Source organism: Onychostruthus taczanowskii, unplaced genomic scaffold (assembly GCF_017590055.1).
Source record: "Onychostruthus taczanowskii isolate IOZ18803 unplaced genomic scaffold, ASM1759005v1 scaffold84, whole genome shotgun sequence".
In the NCBI taxonomy this organism is placed as follows: Eukaryota; Metazoa; Chordata; class Aves; order Passeriformes; family Passeridae; genus Onychostruthus; species Onychostruthus taczanowskii.
Window position 1 is genome coordinate 3,153,270 of NW_024506332.1, and position 12,434 is coordinate 3,165,703.

At 67.6% G+C, this 12,434-nt stretch overlaps 3 protein-coding genes across 7 annotated transcripts in view; 2 read left to right on the forward strand and 1 right to left on the reverse strand.

Moving 5' to 3' along the window:
* Positions 1-676: 676 nt before the first annotated feature.
* On the reverse strand, positions 677-9,501 carry GGCX (gamma-glutamyl carboxylase). Of its 5 annotated transcripts, none has more exons than XM_041424662.1 (16): positions 9,466-9,501; positions 9,169-9,384; positions 8,597-8,755; positions 7,043-7,208; positions 6,420-6,498; positions 6,265-6,371; positions 5,433-5,596; positions 4,904-4,936; positions 4,539-4,670; positions 3,006-3,157; positions 2,586-2,755; positions 2,130-2,260; positions 1,910-2,057; positions 1,304-1,493; positions 1,164-1,236; positions 677-910 (listed from the first exon to the last, which is right to left on the reverse strand). In XM_041424662.1, the coding sequence occupies exons 1-16, from the start codon at positions 9,488-9,490 to the stop codon at positions 768-770; spliced, it is 2,088 nt and encodes a 695-aa protein (XP_041280596.1). In that variant the 5' UTR covers positions 9,491-9,501; the 3' UTR covers positions 677-767. The 5 variants fall into 5 exon arrangements, with proteins under 5 accessions (XP_041280596.1, XP_041280594.1, XP_041280593.1 ...); XM_041424660.1 differs by having other exon boundaries at positions 681-910; positions 4,904-5,163; XM_041424659.1 differs by lacking the exon at positions 677-910 and having other exon boundaries at positions 945-1,236; positions 4,904-5,163.
* The window catches only part of LOC121346684, a 13,729-nt gene continuing 2,552 nt past the window's right edge, over positions 1,258-12,434 (forward strand). The window contains 1 exon segment of the mRNA XM_041424700.1: positions 1,258-1,289. The gene's annotated coding sequence lies outside the window, so the exon portion shown is untranslated.
* Positions 9,552-11,918, forward strand: VAMP8 (vesicle associated membrane protein 8). The gene is made up of 3 exons (XM_041424707.1): positions 9,552-9,611; positions 10,600-10,773; positions 11,712-11,918. Exons 1-3 carry the CDS (start codon positions 9,567-9,569, stop codon positions 11,853-11,855), a joined length of 363 nt encoding a protein of 120 aa, XP_041280641.1. The 5' UTR covers positions 9,552-9,566; the 3' UTR covers positions 11,856-11,918.

The following is a 12,434-nucleotide window of genomic DNA, read 5'->3' on the forward strand; positions in this document are numbered from 1 at the left end:
CCCGTGTTTTGGGGTGAAACAGGGGGGGATTGGGTTTGTTGGAGCGCCGGGGGTGCCCGGGCGCGGCGCTGGTGGCCGGTGTGGTACAGAGAAGCCGGCTTGTTTACTGCCCGCCCGGGCTCCGGCCCCCAGAGTGCCTTGGGGGGGGGCAGGGGGGGCTTTCTCCTGCCCTTGAGGATATTTTTTTTTTTCCTTTTTTTTTTTTTTTTTCTTCTTGGTTTTGCTATTTTCGGGAGGTTTCGTCCGAATGTTTTGATCCACTGAATTCCAAAAATGAACTCGAAAAGAAAAGAATCTCAATAAAAGCGATGGGTTAGACGGAGCCACCTGGAGTGTGTGGGGGGACACGGGTGCAGGGGGAATTTGGGAACTGAGGGAATTTGGGAACTGAGGCACTGGAGATGGAGAAATTGGGGTACAAGGGAAAGTGGGATGTGGGGGAGCAGATAGGGAGAAAGTGTGTGGGGGAACAGATACGGGGGAAACTGAGGCACACCGTCCTGGAATGGGGGGGATTTGGGAGTGGGGGAAGTGGGAGTACAAGGCAGAAATGAACATTGGGGCAGCAGCTATGGGGGAAATGGGGTTTTGTGGAAATACTGAGGAATGGGAAAACAAATGTGGGGGAAATGAGCTCGGAGGAAAGCAGGGTGTGAGGGGATACAGGCACAGGGGGAGATGGGATGGAGGGGGAGATGGGATGGAGGAAGGGAACGTGGCTGGGGAGCTGAGGGATGGAGGGAAAGGGGCACAGGGCAGGGGGGTGGTTACAGATCTGAGGCACGGGAGCATTTCTGGCTTACAAAACTGCATTTATTTGGGGTGTTCAGAGCTCGGGGCCCCTCTGGGCCCCCCCGTCGGCCTCGGGCTGAGCCTCCTCCTCCTCCCCACGCCAGCTGGCGAAGGCCACCTCCTGTGCCAGGCGCTCCGGAACGGGCACAGGGGGAGATGGGATGGAGGAAGGGAACGTGGCTGGGGAGCTGAGGGATGGAGGGAAAGGGGCACAGGGCAGGGGGGTGGTTACAGATCTGAGGCACGGGAGCATTTCTGGCTTACAAAACTGCATTTATTTGGGGTGTTCAGAGCTCGGGGCCCCTCTGGGCCCCCCCGTCGGCCTCGGGCTGAGCCTCCTCCTCCTCCCCACGCCAGCTGGCGAAGGCCACCTCCTGTGCCAGGCGCTCCGGGGACGGGCGGCCCAGCGCCAGGTTCCGCAGCGCGATCAGCGTCATCAGGGCACTGCGGGGACAGCGGTGGGCACCGGGGGCACGAGGGGACAGGGGGGACAGGGGGCAGGGGGACTGACCTGCGGCGGAAGAGGAAGAACTTCCTGCGGAGGAAGCGCCGCAGGCGCTGGGCCGGGCTGGATTGGCGCTCGCGGCGCTGCTGGCGCTGCTCCCGCCGCAGGAACAGCGACACCAGCGGGTCCAGAGGGGCCCCCGCGGGCAGGGGCTCCCCCAGCAGGGGACGCAGCTCGGGGGGCAGCGGGGACTGTTCTGGGGGGGCAGAGGTGGTGCGGGTTAGGGGGTGACTGATTTCCCACCCCCCCGGCTCAGCGACGGGGATTCTGGGGGTCCCCGTGATCCCCCCAGCGTGGTGATGGGAACGGGGAAATGTCGCCATCTCCCCACCCGAGTGACAGGGACTGACTGTCCTTGTCATCCTCCCGTGCTGTTGCTCACCAGAGAAGGAGGTGACTGGAAGTTGGGGACCCTGCTGTCACCCCCACCCCAGTGACAGCGACTGCCTTGATCCCCTCAGCCCGCTGCTCACCAGGGGCTGAGCTGACGCAGCTTTTGGGGTCCCCCAGGGCATGAGGCATGGGGGATTTTGGGGGTTCCCAGGAAGCAAGGCCTCAAGGATTTTGAGAGCCCCCCAGGCATGAGGTGCCGAGGGTGTCTGGGGGTCTCACCGGTGCCGTTGCGCACGCGCTCCCGCAGCTCCCGCAGCCGCGTCAGCTTCTGCTCCAGCTCCAGCGCCGTGGTGTTCACGTACAGGTACATGTAGCACGAGGGCTCGGGGGACACCGTGTGCACCTTGTGGTACTGCCCCGCCGGCAGCTGGGGGAGCGAGCGGGGTGTCAGCACCCCCAGGCACCCCCCAAAGCCGCCGGGGTTCCCCCCGAGCCTCACCTGCATGGCCTGGCCCTCCTGCAGGGAGTGGTTCTGCTGCTGCTCCACCAGCTCCACCAGCACCTGCCCCCGCAGCACCCGCAGGCTCGTGTTGCCCAGGTCCTCGCTCACAAAGTTCTCCAGGTGCAGGCCTGGAACAGCCAGGCTCTGTACCCCCACCCCAAACCCCGCTGTGCCCCCCCACGTCCCTCCAAGCCCCAGGTACCCCCCGTGTCCTCTACTCCACGCTCCCACTGACTGCAGGGACCCCCCTGTACCCCAAAACCACCCCCAACCTCAGGATTCCCCCCACGCCCTGTACCAGCCCCTGAACCCCTGGGACCCTTTGCTCCCTGTGCCCCCCACTGACCCCCACGCCCTGTACCAGCCCCTGAACCCCTGGGACCCTTTGCTCCCTGTGCCCCCCACTGACCCCTCCGTGCCCCCTGTACCCCAGCCCAGGAGCCCCGGCCTCACCGGGGAAGTCTGCGATGAACACGGTGTCCGTGTGTCCGTCCAGCTGCGCCTCCAGCTCCTGCAGCCGCTGGCGCCACGGCGACAGATCCACGAGCAGCGGGAGCAGCCACGGCGTGGGGGTCCACGGGGACCAGGGGGCACGGACCAGGTCCACCCGGGGGTCCACAAGCCTGAGGGGACAAAGTGTCAGGACCCCGCAGAGCCCCCAAATCCCTTGGGTGTCCCCAAACCCCTGCTGGAAGTGACGGTGCTCATAGCACAGGGGACCTTAAGAGCACACGGGGTCCACAACACGTCCGGCTGTGGGGACAAGCCACCCCCTTGTGGCACCCCCACGTGTGCCCCCAAACCCTGTGCCCTCTGTAACCTCAGCTGAGAGCAGCAGCAGCACCCACAGCTCCCCCCGTGTCCCCGTGTCACCTCTGCTGGAAGCGCTCGTTGATGGACACCCAGACGTCGAAGTAGATCTGGGGCTGGCTGACGTTGTAGCGCGGCAGCAGCCGGCTCAGGCAGGCCGAGTACTGCTTCAGCATGTCGGCGTGGTCCCGCCAGCGCCGGCTCTGCGTGAACGCCTGCGGGCGCGGGGACACTGAGGCACGGGGACAGCAGCACGGGGAAACTGAGGCACAGAGACACTGAGCCATGGAGATATAGGGATGGGGAAACTGAGGCACGGGGACACTGAGGTACAGAGATATAGGGATGGGGACACTGAGGCACGGGGAAACTGAGGCACGGGGACACTGAGGCATGGGGACAGCAGCACGGGGAAACTGAGGCACGGGGACACTGAGCCATGGAGACATAGGCACGGGGGAACTGAGGCATGGAGATGTAGGGACGGGGAAACTGAGGCACGGGGACACTGAGGCACGGGGAAACTGAGGCACGGGGACAGCAGCATGGGGAAACTGAGGCACAGAGACACTGAGGCATGGGGACACTGAGGCACGGGGGCACTGAGGCACAGGGACACTGAGGCATGGAGACATAGTCACGGGGAAACAGGCACAGGGACGCTGAGCCACGGAGACACGGAGGCACAGGGACACAGGAATGGGGAGAGGCACGGGGACAGCAGCACGGGGAAACTGAGGCACAGAGACACTGAGCCATGGAGATATAGGGATGGGGAAACTGAGGCACGGGGACACTGAGGTACAGAGATATAGGGATGGGGACACTGAGGCACGGGGAAACTGAGGCACGGGGACACTGAGGCATGGGGACAGCAGCACGGGGAAACTGAGGCACGGGGACACTGAGCCATGGAGACATAGGCACGGGGGAACTGAGGCATGGAGATGTAGGGACGGGGAAACTGAGGCACGGGGACACTGAGGCACGGGGAAACTGAGGCACGGGGACAGCAGCATGGGGAAACTGAGGCATGGGGACACTGAGGCACGGGGGCACTGAGGCACAGGGACACTGAGGCATGGAGACATAGTCACGGGGAAACAGGCACAGGGACGCTGAGCCACGGAGACACGGAGGCACAGGGACACAGGAATGGGGAAACTGAGGCACAGGGACACTGAGGCACAGGGACAGCAGCATGGGGAAACTGAGGCACAGGGATATCAGCATGGGGAAACTGAGGCAATGAGGCATGGGGAAACAGGCAATGAGGGACAGGGGAAGTGAGGGATGGGGGGAATGAGGAACAGGGAAAAACGAGGCACAGGGGTTGTTCCCTGAGTGATGAGGAAACATGGGGAGAAATGAAGGCAACAAGGGGAAAATGAGGATGGGGAAACAGGCAATGAGGGATAGGGGAAATTGAGGGATGGGGGGAATGAGGAACAGGGAAAAACGAGGCACAGGGGTTGTTCCCTGAGTGATGAGGAAACATGGGGAGAAATGAAGGCAACAAGGGGAAAATGAGGGATGAAGGAAACTGAGGCCCACGGGGGAAGTGCCTGTCTTTGGGAGCACTGGGGGGTCGCTCACCCCTGGTTTCAGGTAGCCCACCTCCCCGGTGAGCCCGTCCCTGTAGGTGATTTTGACGTGCTGGTGGAAGCGGGAGTGCACCATCATGTCCCAGGAGTAGCCGTAGAGCCCGTTGGTCCAGTTGTTGTAGCCCTGGGGACACGTGGGGGGGTCACAGAGCACAGGGGTGTCCCCACCCCAGGGGACGAGGAGTTGACAGGGATCCCAAACCTCCCACTAGCCCCCTTTTACCACCCTAAATGCCCCCCCAGCCCCCAAACTGCCCCCTCTATGCCCTCCCCAGTCCCCTCCCTGTGTCTCCCAAACTCCTTCTCACCCTCCTGAGACCCCCCCCTTGAGCCCAGACCATCCCTCCCCGTGCCCACCTGGGTGATGAAGTGGGAGTAGGGCAGGAAGAGCTGCTCCAGCACGTAGAGGATGGTGAAGGCTGCGGCCATGTGCTGCCGAGGCCGAAGGCCCCCCCGGGCCCTCCGGCCCCCGTAGTGGCAGTCGGGGCTGGGCTGGGGGGGCTTGGTGCTGGGCAGCCAGGCCTGCAGCCAGGGGGGGCAGCGGGCCACGAGCCCCCGTGGCCACTCGGGCCGGCAGAAGAGCCCGTTGGTGGCCAGCATGGTGTAGGAGAACATGCCTGGGGGGAGGACACTTAGGGACCCCCACTGCACCTGGGGGTGGGGGGTGCCCCTCTTTGGGATTGGGGGAGGGGGGTCCCTGTGCAGTGTCAGGGTGTTTTGGGGTGTCTGGGCACCCCTGTTTGAGTTTGGGGGGGTTTGGGGGCTGTGGAGGGGGGAGCTCGCCCTGGTTGGGGGTGTTTGGGGGTACCCAGGGGTCCCATGTCCGGGTTGGAGATGCTCTGGGGGTGCCCTGGGGGGGGTCTGGGGGTGCCTTTTCCCCCCTCACCGATGCTGAAGAGCTGGGAGTTCATGCAGTGGAAGTAGGTGACGAAGACGAGGGCGAGGGGCCGCGTGGCGTCGAAGAAGAGCAGGAAGCCGGCGGAGAGGTCGAGCACCAGCCCCCCTCCGTGCACCACCAGCCGGCTGGTCAGCTCCTCCGACAGCACCAGCCTGGCCACGGAGCCTTCCTCGGCATCGGCCCCGACAGCACCGGCCTCAGCCTCAGCGGCCCCGCCCCAGCCCCATCCCATCACCTCCCTCAGCTTCCTCCTGCTGGGCGTCACATTCCTCATCCTCACCCCCAACCCACCCCCTGTGCCCCTCCTCATCCTCACCCCAAACCCACCCCCTGTGCCCCTCCTCATCCTCACCCCAAACCCACCTCCTGTGCCCCTCCTCATCCTCACGCCTAACCCATGCTCTGTGCCCTCCTCATCCTCACCCCAAACCCCCCCCCTGTGCCCCCCTCATCCTCACCCCTAACCCATGCTCTGTGCCTGCCCCTCCTCATCCTCACCCCAAACCCATGCCCTGTGCCCCCCTCATTCAAACCTCCTTAACCTCATCCTCCAACCCTATAACCCATCCCATCCCAATCCCATCCCGTTCCATCCCATCCCAATCCCATCCCATCTAATGGATCCCATCCCACCTCTCATCCCAGCCCCACCTTCATCCTCATCCCCTCACCCTCCTCACTGTGTCCCCTCCCCGTCACCCCCTCCCCATCCTCACCTTGGGCCCCTCAATTCCACTGCACCCTCATCAACTCCCTTCACCCTCCTCATCCTCACCCCTCACCCCCCTGACCCTGGCCCCCTCCCCTGCCCTGCCCTGACCTGAAGGGTGCAAAGAGCGAGTGCCGGGCGAGGGTCCCCATGGAGAAGCCCCCGACCCAGTCGGCGTCCAGCTTCTTCAGCCCCGCGATGAAGTACACGATGAACACCTGGGGGGGCAGGGTCAGGGGGGCCGGGGGTGGGGCAGGGACACCCACCTGGGCACGCAGCAGGGCGTAGTTCCACAGCGGCACGTGGGCGTTCCGCTTCCGGGGCCGGAAGAGCCCGTCCACGGAGCTGGGGGGACACGGGGGGACAAGGCCACTGTCAGTGTCCCCAGTGTGTCACCCACTGCCAGAACCCTGGGGACGCTCTGGGGACAGAGAGCCAGAGGTGGCACCTGGGTCTGTCCCACCAGGTGGGTACACAGTGCCACAGGGGTGTCCCCTGGGGACACAGCACCATGGGGACCCCAGGACCTGTGCCACCCGCTGGGGACACCATGGCCTATGCCACCCCATGCCACAGGGATCCACAGGACCTGTGCCACCCCCTAGAGACACCAGAGCCACAGGGGATGATGCCAGGGCTTGTGCCACTCCAATGCCATGGGGGTACCCAGGACCTGTGCCACCCCCTGAGGACCCAGTGGGGTCTGGGCCACCCCACTGGGACCCTAGTGCCACAAGGGACCCCAGAACCTCTGCCACCCCATGGGAACCCCAGCCCCGTGTCACCACCCTGCTGCCTCACAGAGCCCCAGTGGGGGATCCCCAGTGCCCCCTGTGTCCCCAGGGGCTCCCCGTGCTCTGGGGGTCCCCGCAGCCCCCCCGGTGCCCACCCGTAGCGGTCAGCGCCCAGCAGTGCCAGCTGGAAGCCCAGCAGCCCGTAGAGGTAGGAGTGGTTGTTCCAGGAGGTTTTGTCCAGCAGCAGCAGGTACCAGTAGGGGCACAGGAACGCCACGCAGCTCAGCCGGTAGCAGCAGCCCAGCATGATGCCCAGCGCCCCTGCGGGCACAGCAGACCCCTGGTGTGCCCCCTGTCCTCTGCCTGCTCCAGTGCCACCCCCATTTCTGTCCCAGTGCCATCCCGTTCTTATCTCAGTGCCATCCCTGCCTGCCCCACTGTCACCCTCATTCCTGCCCCAGTGCCACCCCTATTCCTGCCCCAGTGTCACCCCCATTCCTGTCCTCATGCCACCCCTGCCTGTCCCAGTCCCATCCCCCTTCCAGCCCCAGTGTCACACCCGTTCCTGTCCCAGTGCCATCCCCATTCCTGCCCCAGTGTCGCCCCCATTCCTGTCCTCATGCCACCCCTGCCTGTCCCAGTCCCATCCCCCTTCCAGCCCCAGTGTCACCCCCGTTCCTGCCCCAGTGCCATCCCTGTTCCTGTCCCAGTGCCATCCCGTTCTTAGTGCCATCCCTGCCTGCCCCAATGTCACCCTCGTTCCTGCCCCAGTGCCAACCCCATTCCTGTCCTCATGCCATGCCCACTCCTGTCCCAGTGCCATCCCTGCCTGCCCCAGTGCCCCCCCTATTCCTGCCCCAGTGCCACCCTCATTCCTGTCTCAGTGCCACAGTGCCACCCCCGTTCCTGTCCCAGTGCCACCCCCATTCCTGTCCCAGTGCCATCCCCGTTCTTATCTCAGTGCCATCCCCGCCTGTCCCACTGCCACCCTCATTCCTGTCCCAGTGCCATCCCCATTCCTGTCCCAGTGCCACCCCCATTCCTGTCCCAGTGCCACCCCCGTTCCTGTCCCAGTTCCCCCCCGTTCCCCTCCCCGTACCCAGGAACATGACGGTGTAGAGCAGGTACATCCAGTCCAGGGGCAGCGGCGCCAGGAAGGGCAGCAGGGGGAAGCGGCACACCTCCAGCCCGTCCAGGTACCGCTGGTCCAGGTGCCCGAGGCCGCGCTCCTGCGGCACGTCCAGGGCCATCAGCAGCCCTGGGGACACGGGGGTCACTCGGCCGGGGTCACTCGGGCAGTGGCCGCAGCCCGGCCGGGCGCTGACCCCTCCGCCTGCCCGAGCCCAACCTTCGCTCCGGTGCTGACGTGTCACGGCCGGACGCCGCCGGCCACCGGCATGGGGGACCCCCGGCTCCCGGCCCCGAGCCCCGAGCCCCCCAAGGTCCCGGTGCCCCCGAGCCCACGCAAAGTCCCGGTCTCCCCGAGCCCCTCCTCGCTCCGTCCCTCGATGTCCCCCGGTGTCCCCCCGTGCGCGGTCTCCCTGTCCCGGTGCCCCTCACGGCCCCTCGGTGTCCCTGTGCCCCCGGTCTCCCTGAAGCACCTCCCGGTCCCTCCCGGTCCGTGCCAGCCTGTCCCAGTGCCACCCCCATTCCTGTCCCAGTGCCACCCCCGTTCCTGTCCCAGTTCCCCCCCGTTCCCCTCCCCGTACCCAGGAACATGACGGTGTAGAGCAGGTACATCCAGTCCAGGGGCAGCGGCGCCAGGAAGGGCAGCAGGGGGAAGCGGCACACCTCCAGCCCGTCCAGGTACCGCTGGTCCAGGTGCCCGAGGCCGCGCTCCTGCGGCACGTCCAGGGCCATCAGCAGCCCTGGGGACACGGGGGTCACTCGGCCGGGGTCACTCGGGCAGTGGCCGCAGCCCGGCCGGGCGCTGACCCCTCCGCCTGCCCGAGCCCAACCTTCGCTCCGGTGCTGACGTGTCACGGCCGGACGCCGCCGGCCACCGGCATGGGGGACCCCCGGCTCCCGGCCCCGAGCCCCGAGCCCCCCAAGGTCCCGGTGCCCCCGAGCCCACGCAAAGTCCCGGTCTCCCCGAGCCCCTCCTCGCTCCGTCCCCCGATGTCCCCCGGTGTCCCCCCGTGCGCGGTCTCCCTGTCCCGGTGCCCCTCACGGCCCCTCGGTGTCCCTGTGCCCCCGGTCTCCCTGAAGCACCTCCCGGTCCCTCCCGGTCCGTGCCAGCCCCGGTTCCCCGGAGCCCCCCCGGTGCCCCGTCCCCGCTGACCGAAGGCTGCGCGGAAAGCCCCGAGCGCGGCGGGGTCCTGCGGCCGGTGCAGCAGCCGCACGAAGCGCTGCCATCGCGTCAGGTCCCGCAGCTCGAAGCCCAGCAGCCGCCGCGCCAGCCCGGGCCCGGTACCGGGGCACTTGGGCGACCCGGTGGGGCTCGGGGGAGGTTCCGCCGCCTCCTCCCGCTCCGGCCGCCGCCGCCGCGCCGGGCCTGCCGGGGGTCAGGGGTCAGCGGTCACGGCTCGGGGGTCTTGGGGGTCCCCGGGGTTTCCGCGCCCCCCGCCCCGCTCCGCACCCGCCGCCGCCGCCGCCGCCGCCATCGCCGCGGCCCCGCCCCGCCGCACGTGAGGGTCCGGGGCCGCCGCGGGAGCGGAGCCGAGCGGGGCCGGACGGACCATGGTGGGGCCGGGGCACCGGGGAGCACGGGGGGCACCGGGTGGGGTACGGGAGGGGCACCGGGGAACGGGTACGGGGGGCACCGGCGGGCACCGGAGGGGGGTACGGGGGTCCCCGGGATGTGTGGGGTCACCGGGATGTGGGAGGCGGAGCAGCCGGGGTGATCCCCGGTGTCTGTGGGGTGCAAGGGGGTGTCCATAAAGGGTGAGGGGCGCCCTCGGGGTGCTTCGGGGGTCTCTGGGGTTTCGGGGTTCATGTGGGGTCGGGGGTGCCAGGGGAGGTGCCCAGGGTGCACACGGGGGGCCCTGTGGGGGCACCTTTGGGGTGTCTGCGGGCCATGGGGAGCACTCGGGGGGTGTACACGGGGCACCCACGGGGTGCTGGGGTGCCCACCAAGGGGGGCTTGGCGGGTTCCTTTGGGGTGCCTGGGGTGTTTGGGGGGTGCCCCGGGCATTGATGGGGTGTCTGTAGGGTGCTGTGGGGTGTTTATGGGGGCACGGGGCCACCAGGGTGGGCGTGAGGTACCCTCATCGGGCAGGGGTCACCAGGGTGGGCATGGGGTCACCAGGGTGGGCATGGGGTCATGGGGGTGTCCGGGATCCACCTGGGGTCCCGGGAGTGTCCCTGACCCTGCCCTGTGCCGCAGGCGGGGGTCCCGGGGGGGTCCCTGACCCTGCCCTGTGCCGCAGGCGGGGGTCCCGGGGGGGTCCCTGACCCTGCCCTGTGCCGCAGGCGGGGGTCCCGGGGGGGTCCCTGACCCTGCCCTGTGCCGCAGGCGGGGGTCCCGGGGGGGTCCCTGACCCTGCCCTGTGCCGCAGGCGGGGGTCCCGGGGGGGTCCCTGACCCTGCCCTGTGCCGCAGGCGGGGGTCCCGGGGGGGTCCCTGACCCTGCCCTGTGCCGCAGGCGGGGGTCCCGGGGGGGTCCCTGACCCTGCCCTGTGCCGCAGGCGGGGGTCCCGGGGGGGTCCCTGACCCTGCCCTGTGCCGCAGGCGGGGGTCCCGGGGGGGTCCCTGACCCTGCCCTGTGCCGCAGGCGGGGGTCCCGGGGGGGTCCCCGGCGCTGGAGGCTGGCGCGGGGCGCGTGCGGGCGCTGCAGCAGGAGGTGCAGGGCGTCACCACCATCATGAGCCAGAACGTGGAGAGGATCCTGGCCCGGGGGGAGAACCTGGAGCAGCTGCACAGCAAGAGCCAGGACCTGGAGGCCACGGTGAGGGGGCACAGGGGGCATGAGAGGGGGCACAGAGGGGGCACGGGGTACCCGCATCGGGTACGGGGTCACCAGGGTGGGCACAGGGTACCCACATTTGGCATGAGGTCACCAGGGTGGGCACAGGGTCACCAGGGTGGGCATGAGGTCACCAGTATGGGCACGAGGTCACCAGGGTGGGCACGATGTCACCAGCATGGGCATGAGGTCACCAGGGTGGGCACAGGGTCACCAGGGTGGGCATGGGGTCACCAGGGTGGTCATAAGGTCACCAGGGTGGGCACAGGGTCACCAGGGCGGGCAGGGGGTCACCAGGGTGGGCACACAGCTCCCTGAGGTGACCCACGGTCCCTGAGGTGGCACGGTGTCTCTGTGGTGGTCCCAAAGCCCCCAAGGTGGTTCAGAGCTCCTGAGGTGGCACTGGGTGCCCAGGTCAGGGGACACAAGGTCCCCAAGGGAGAACGGGGACACCCAGGGCGCCCAGTGGGATGGCGTGGACCCTGGGGGGTGTCCCTAGGGTGTCTGTGGGGTCCCCAGGGCTGCAGTGGGTGTCCCCAGAGTGGCAGCAGAGGGTCCCCAGGGTGGGCAGGATTGTCCCCAGGGCGGCAATGTGCTGTCCCCAGTATGGCATGGGTGTCCCTGGGGTGTCAGGGCAGCCCCCATGGTGTCAGGGCTGTCCCTGGGGTGGCAGTGTGCTGTCCCTAGTGTGGCATGGGTGTCCCCGGGGTGTCAGGGCTGTCCCCATGGTATCAGCCTGTCCCCGGGGTGTCAGGGCTGTCCCCAGGGTGTCAGGGCTGTCCCTGGGGTGTCAGGGCAGCCCCCATGGTGTCAGGGCTGTCCCTAGTGTGGCATGGGTGTCCCCGGGGTGTCAGGGCTGTCCCCAGGGTGTCAGCCTGTCCCCGGGGTGTCCCCCAGGCCCCTGAGCACTGTCCCTGCAGTCGGAGCACTTCCGCACCACGTCCCAGAAGATGGCCCGGCGCTACTGGTGGAAGAACGTGAAGCTGCTCGTCATCCTCGGCCTCGTGGGCGTCATCGTCCTCATCCTCATCATCCTCCTGGCCACCGGCACCATCCCCACCTAGAGCCACTGTCCCCACGGGGACACGGCCACCCCAGGGCACAAATACAGATGGGGGAGAGCCAAGGGACCTGTCTGTGTGTGTGTGGGGGACACAGGGGGACATGGGGGACACAGATGGTGAGATGGGCATGGGGACATGGGGGGACACAGGCATGGGGACATGGAGGGGACAGGCATAGGGACATAGGAATATGGGGGGACACGGTGGGGACAGGCCCCAGGGATGTGGGGACACTCACGTGGGGTCACGAGGGGGACACGTGTGGGGACACTGGCGTGAGGGGATGCATGGGGGGGTGGGGGCCGTGCCAGGGCGCCGGGGGCCGTGCCAGGCACCGAGGGACAAAGGACATTGTGGTGGCACTGCCACCCTCGGAGACTGCGGGGAGGGGAGAAGGGGAGGGGCAGGGACAGGGACATTGGGGGGTCCCCAGGGACCCGGACACGGGGGGTCCCCTGGGAGTTGGGGACACTGACATCTGTGGGGTCCCTTTCCTGGGGGACAGGGCAGTGCCAAGGACACGAGTCTGGGTGTCTTGGGGACAGGGGGGGCTGCAGGGACAGGGGGATAGGGGGACAT

Bases quoted from the DNA above. Each gene is read 5' to 3' on its own strand.
- GGCX (XM_041424660.1), bottom strand. From the start codon at position 9,490: ATGGCGGCGGCGGCGGCGGCGGCGG. The intron at 5,597-6,264 runs GTCAGGGCAGGG...CTCCGTGGCCAG, and splicing joins TCGCTCTTTGCACCCTTCAG to GCTGGTGCTGTCGGAGGAGC. The intron at 1,237-1,303 runs GTCAGTCCCCCT...CTGTCCCCGCAG, and splicing joins TTCTTCCTCTTCCGCCGCAG to TGCCCTGATGACGCTGATCG.
- VAMP8 (XM_041424707.1), top strand. From the start codon at position 9,567: ATGGTGGGGCCGGGGCACCGGGGAGCACGGGGGGCACCGGGTGGG. The intron at 9,612-10,599 runs GTACGGGAGGGG...CCTGTGCCGCAG, and splicing joins CACGGGGGGCACCGGGTGGG to GCGGGGGTCCCGGGGGGGTC. The intron at 10,774-11,711 runs GTGAGGGGGCAC...CTGTCCCTGCAG, and splicing joins GCCAGGACCTGGAGGCCACG to TCGGAGCACTTCCGCACCAC.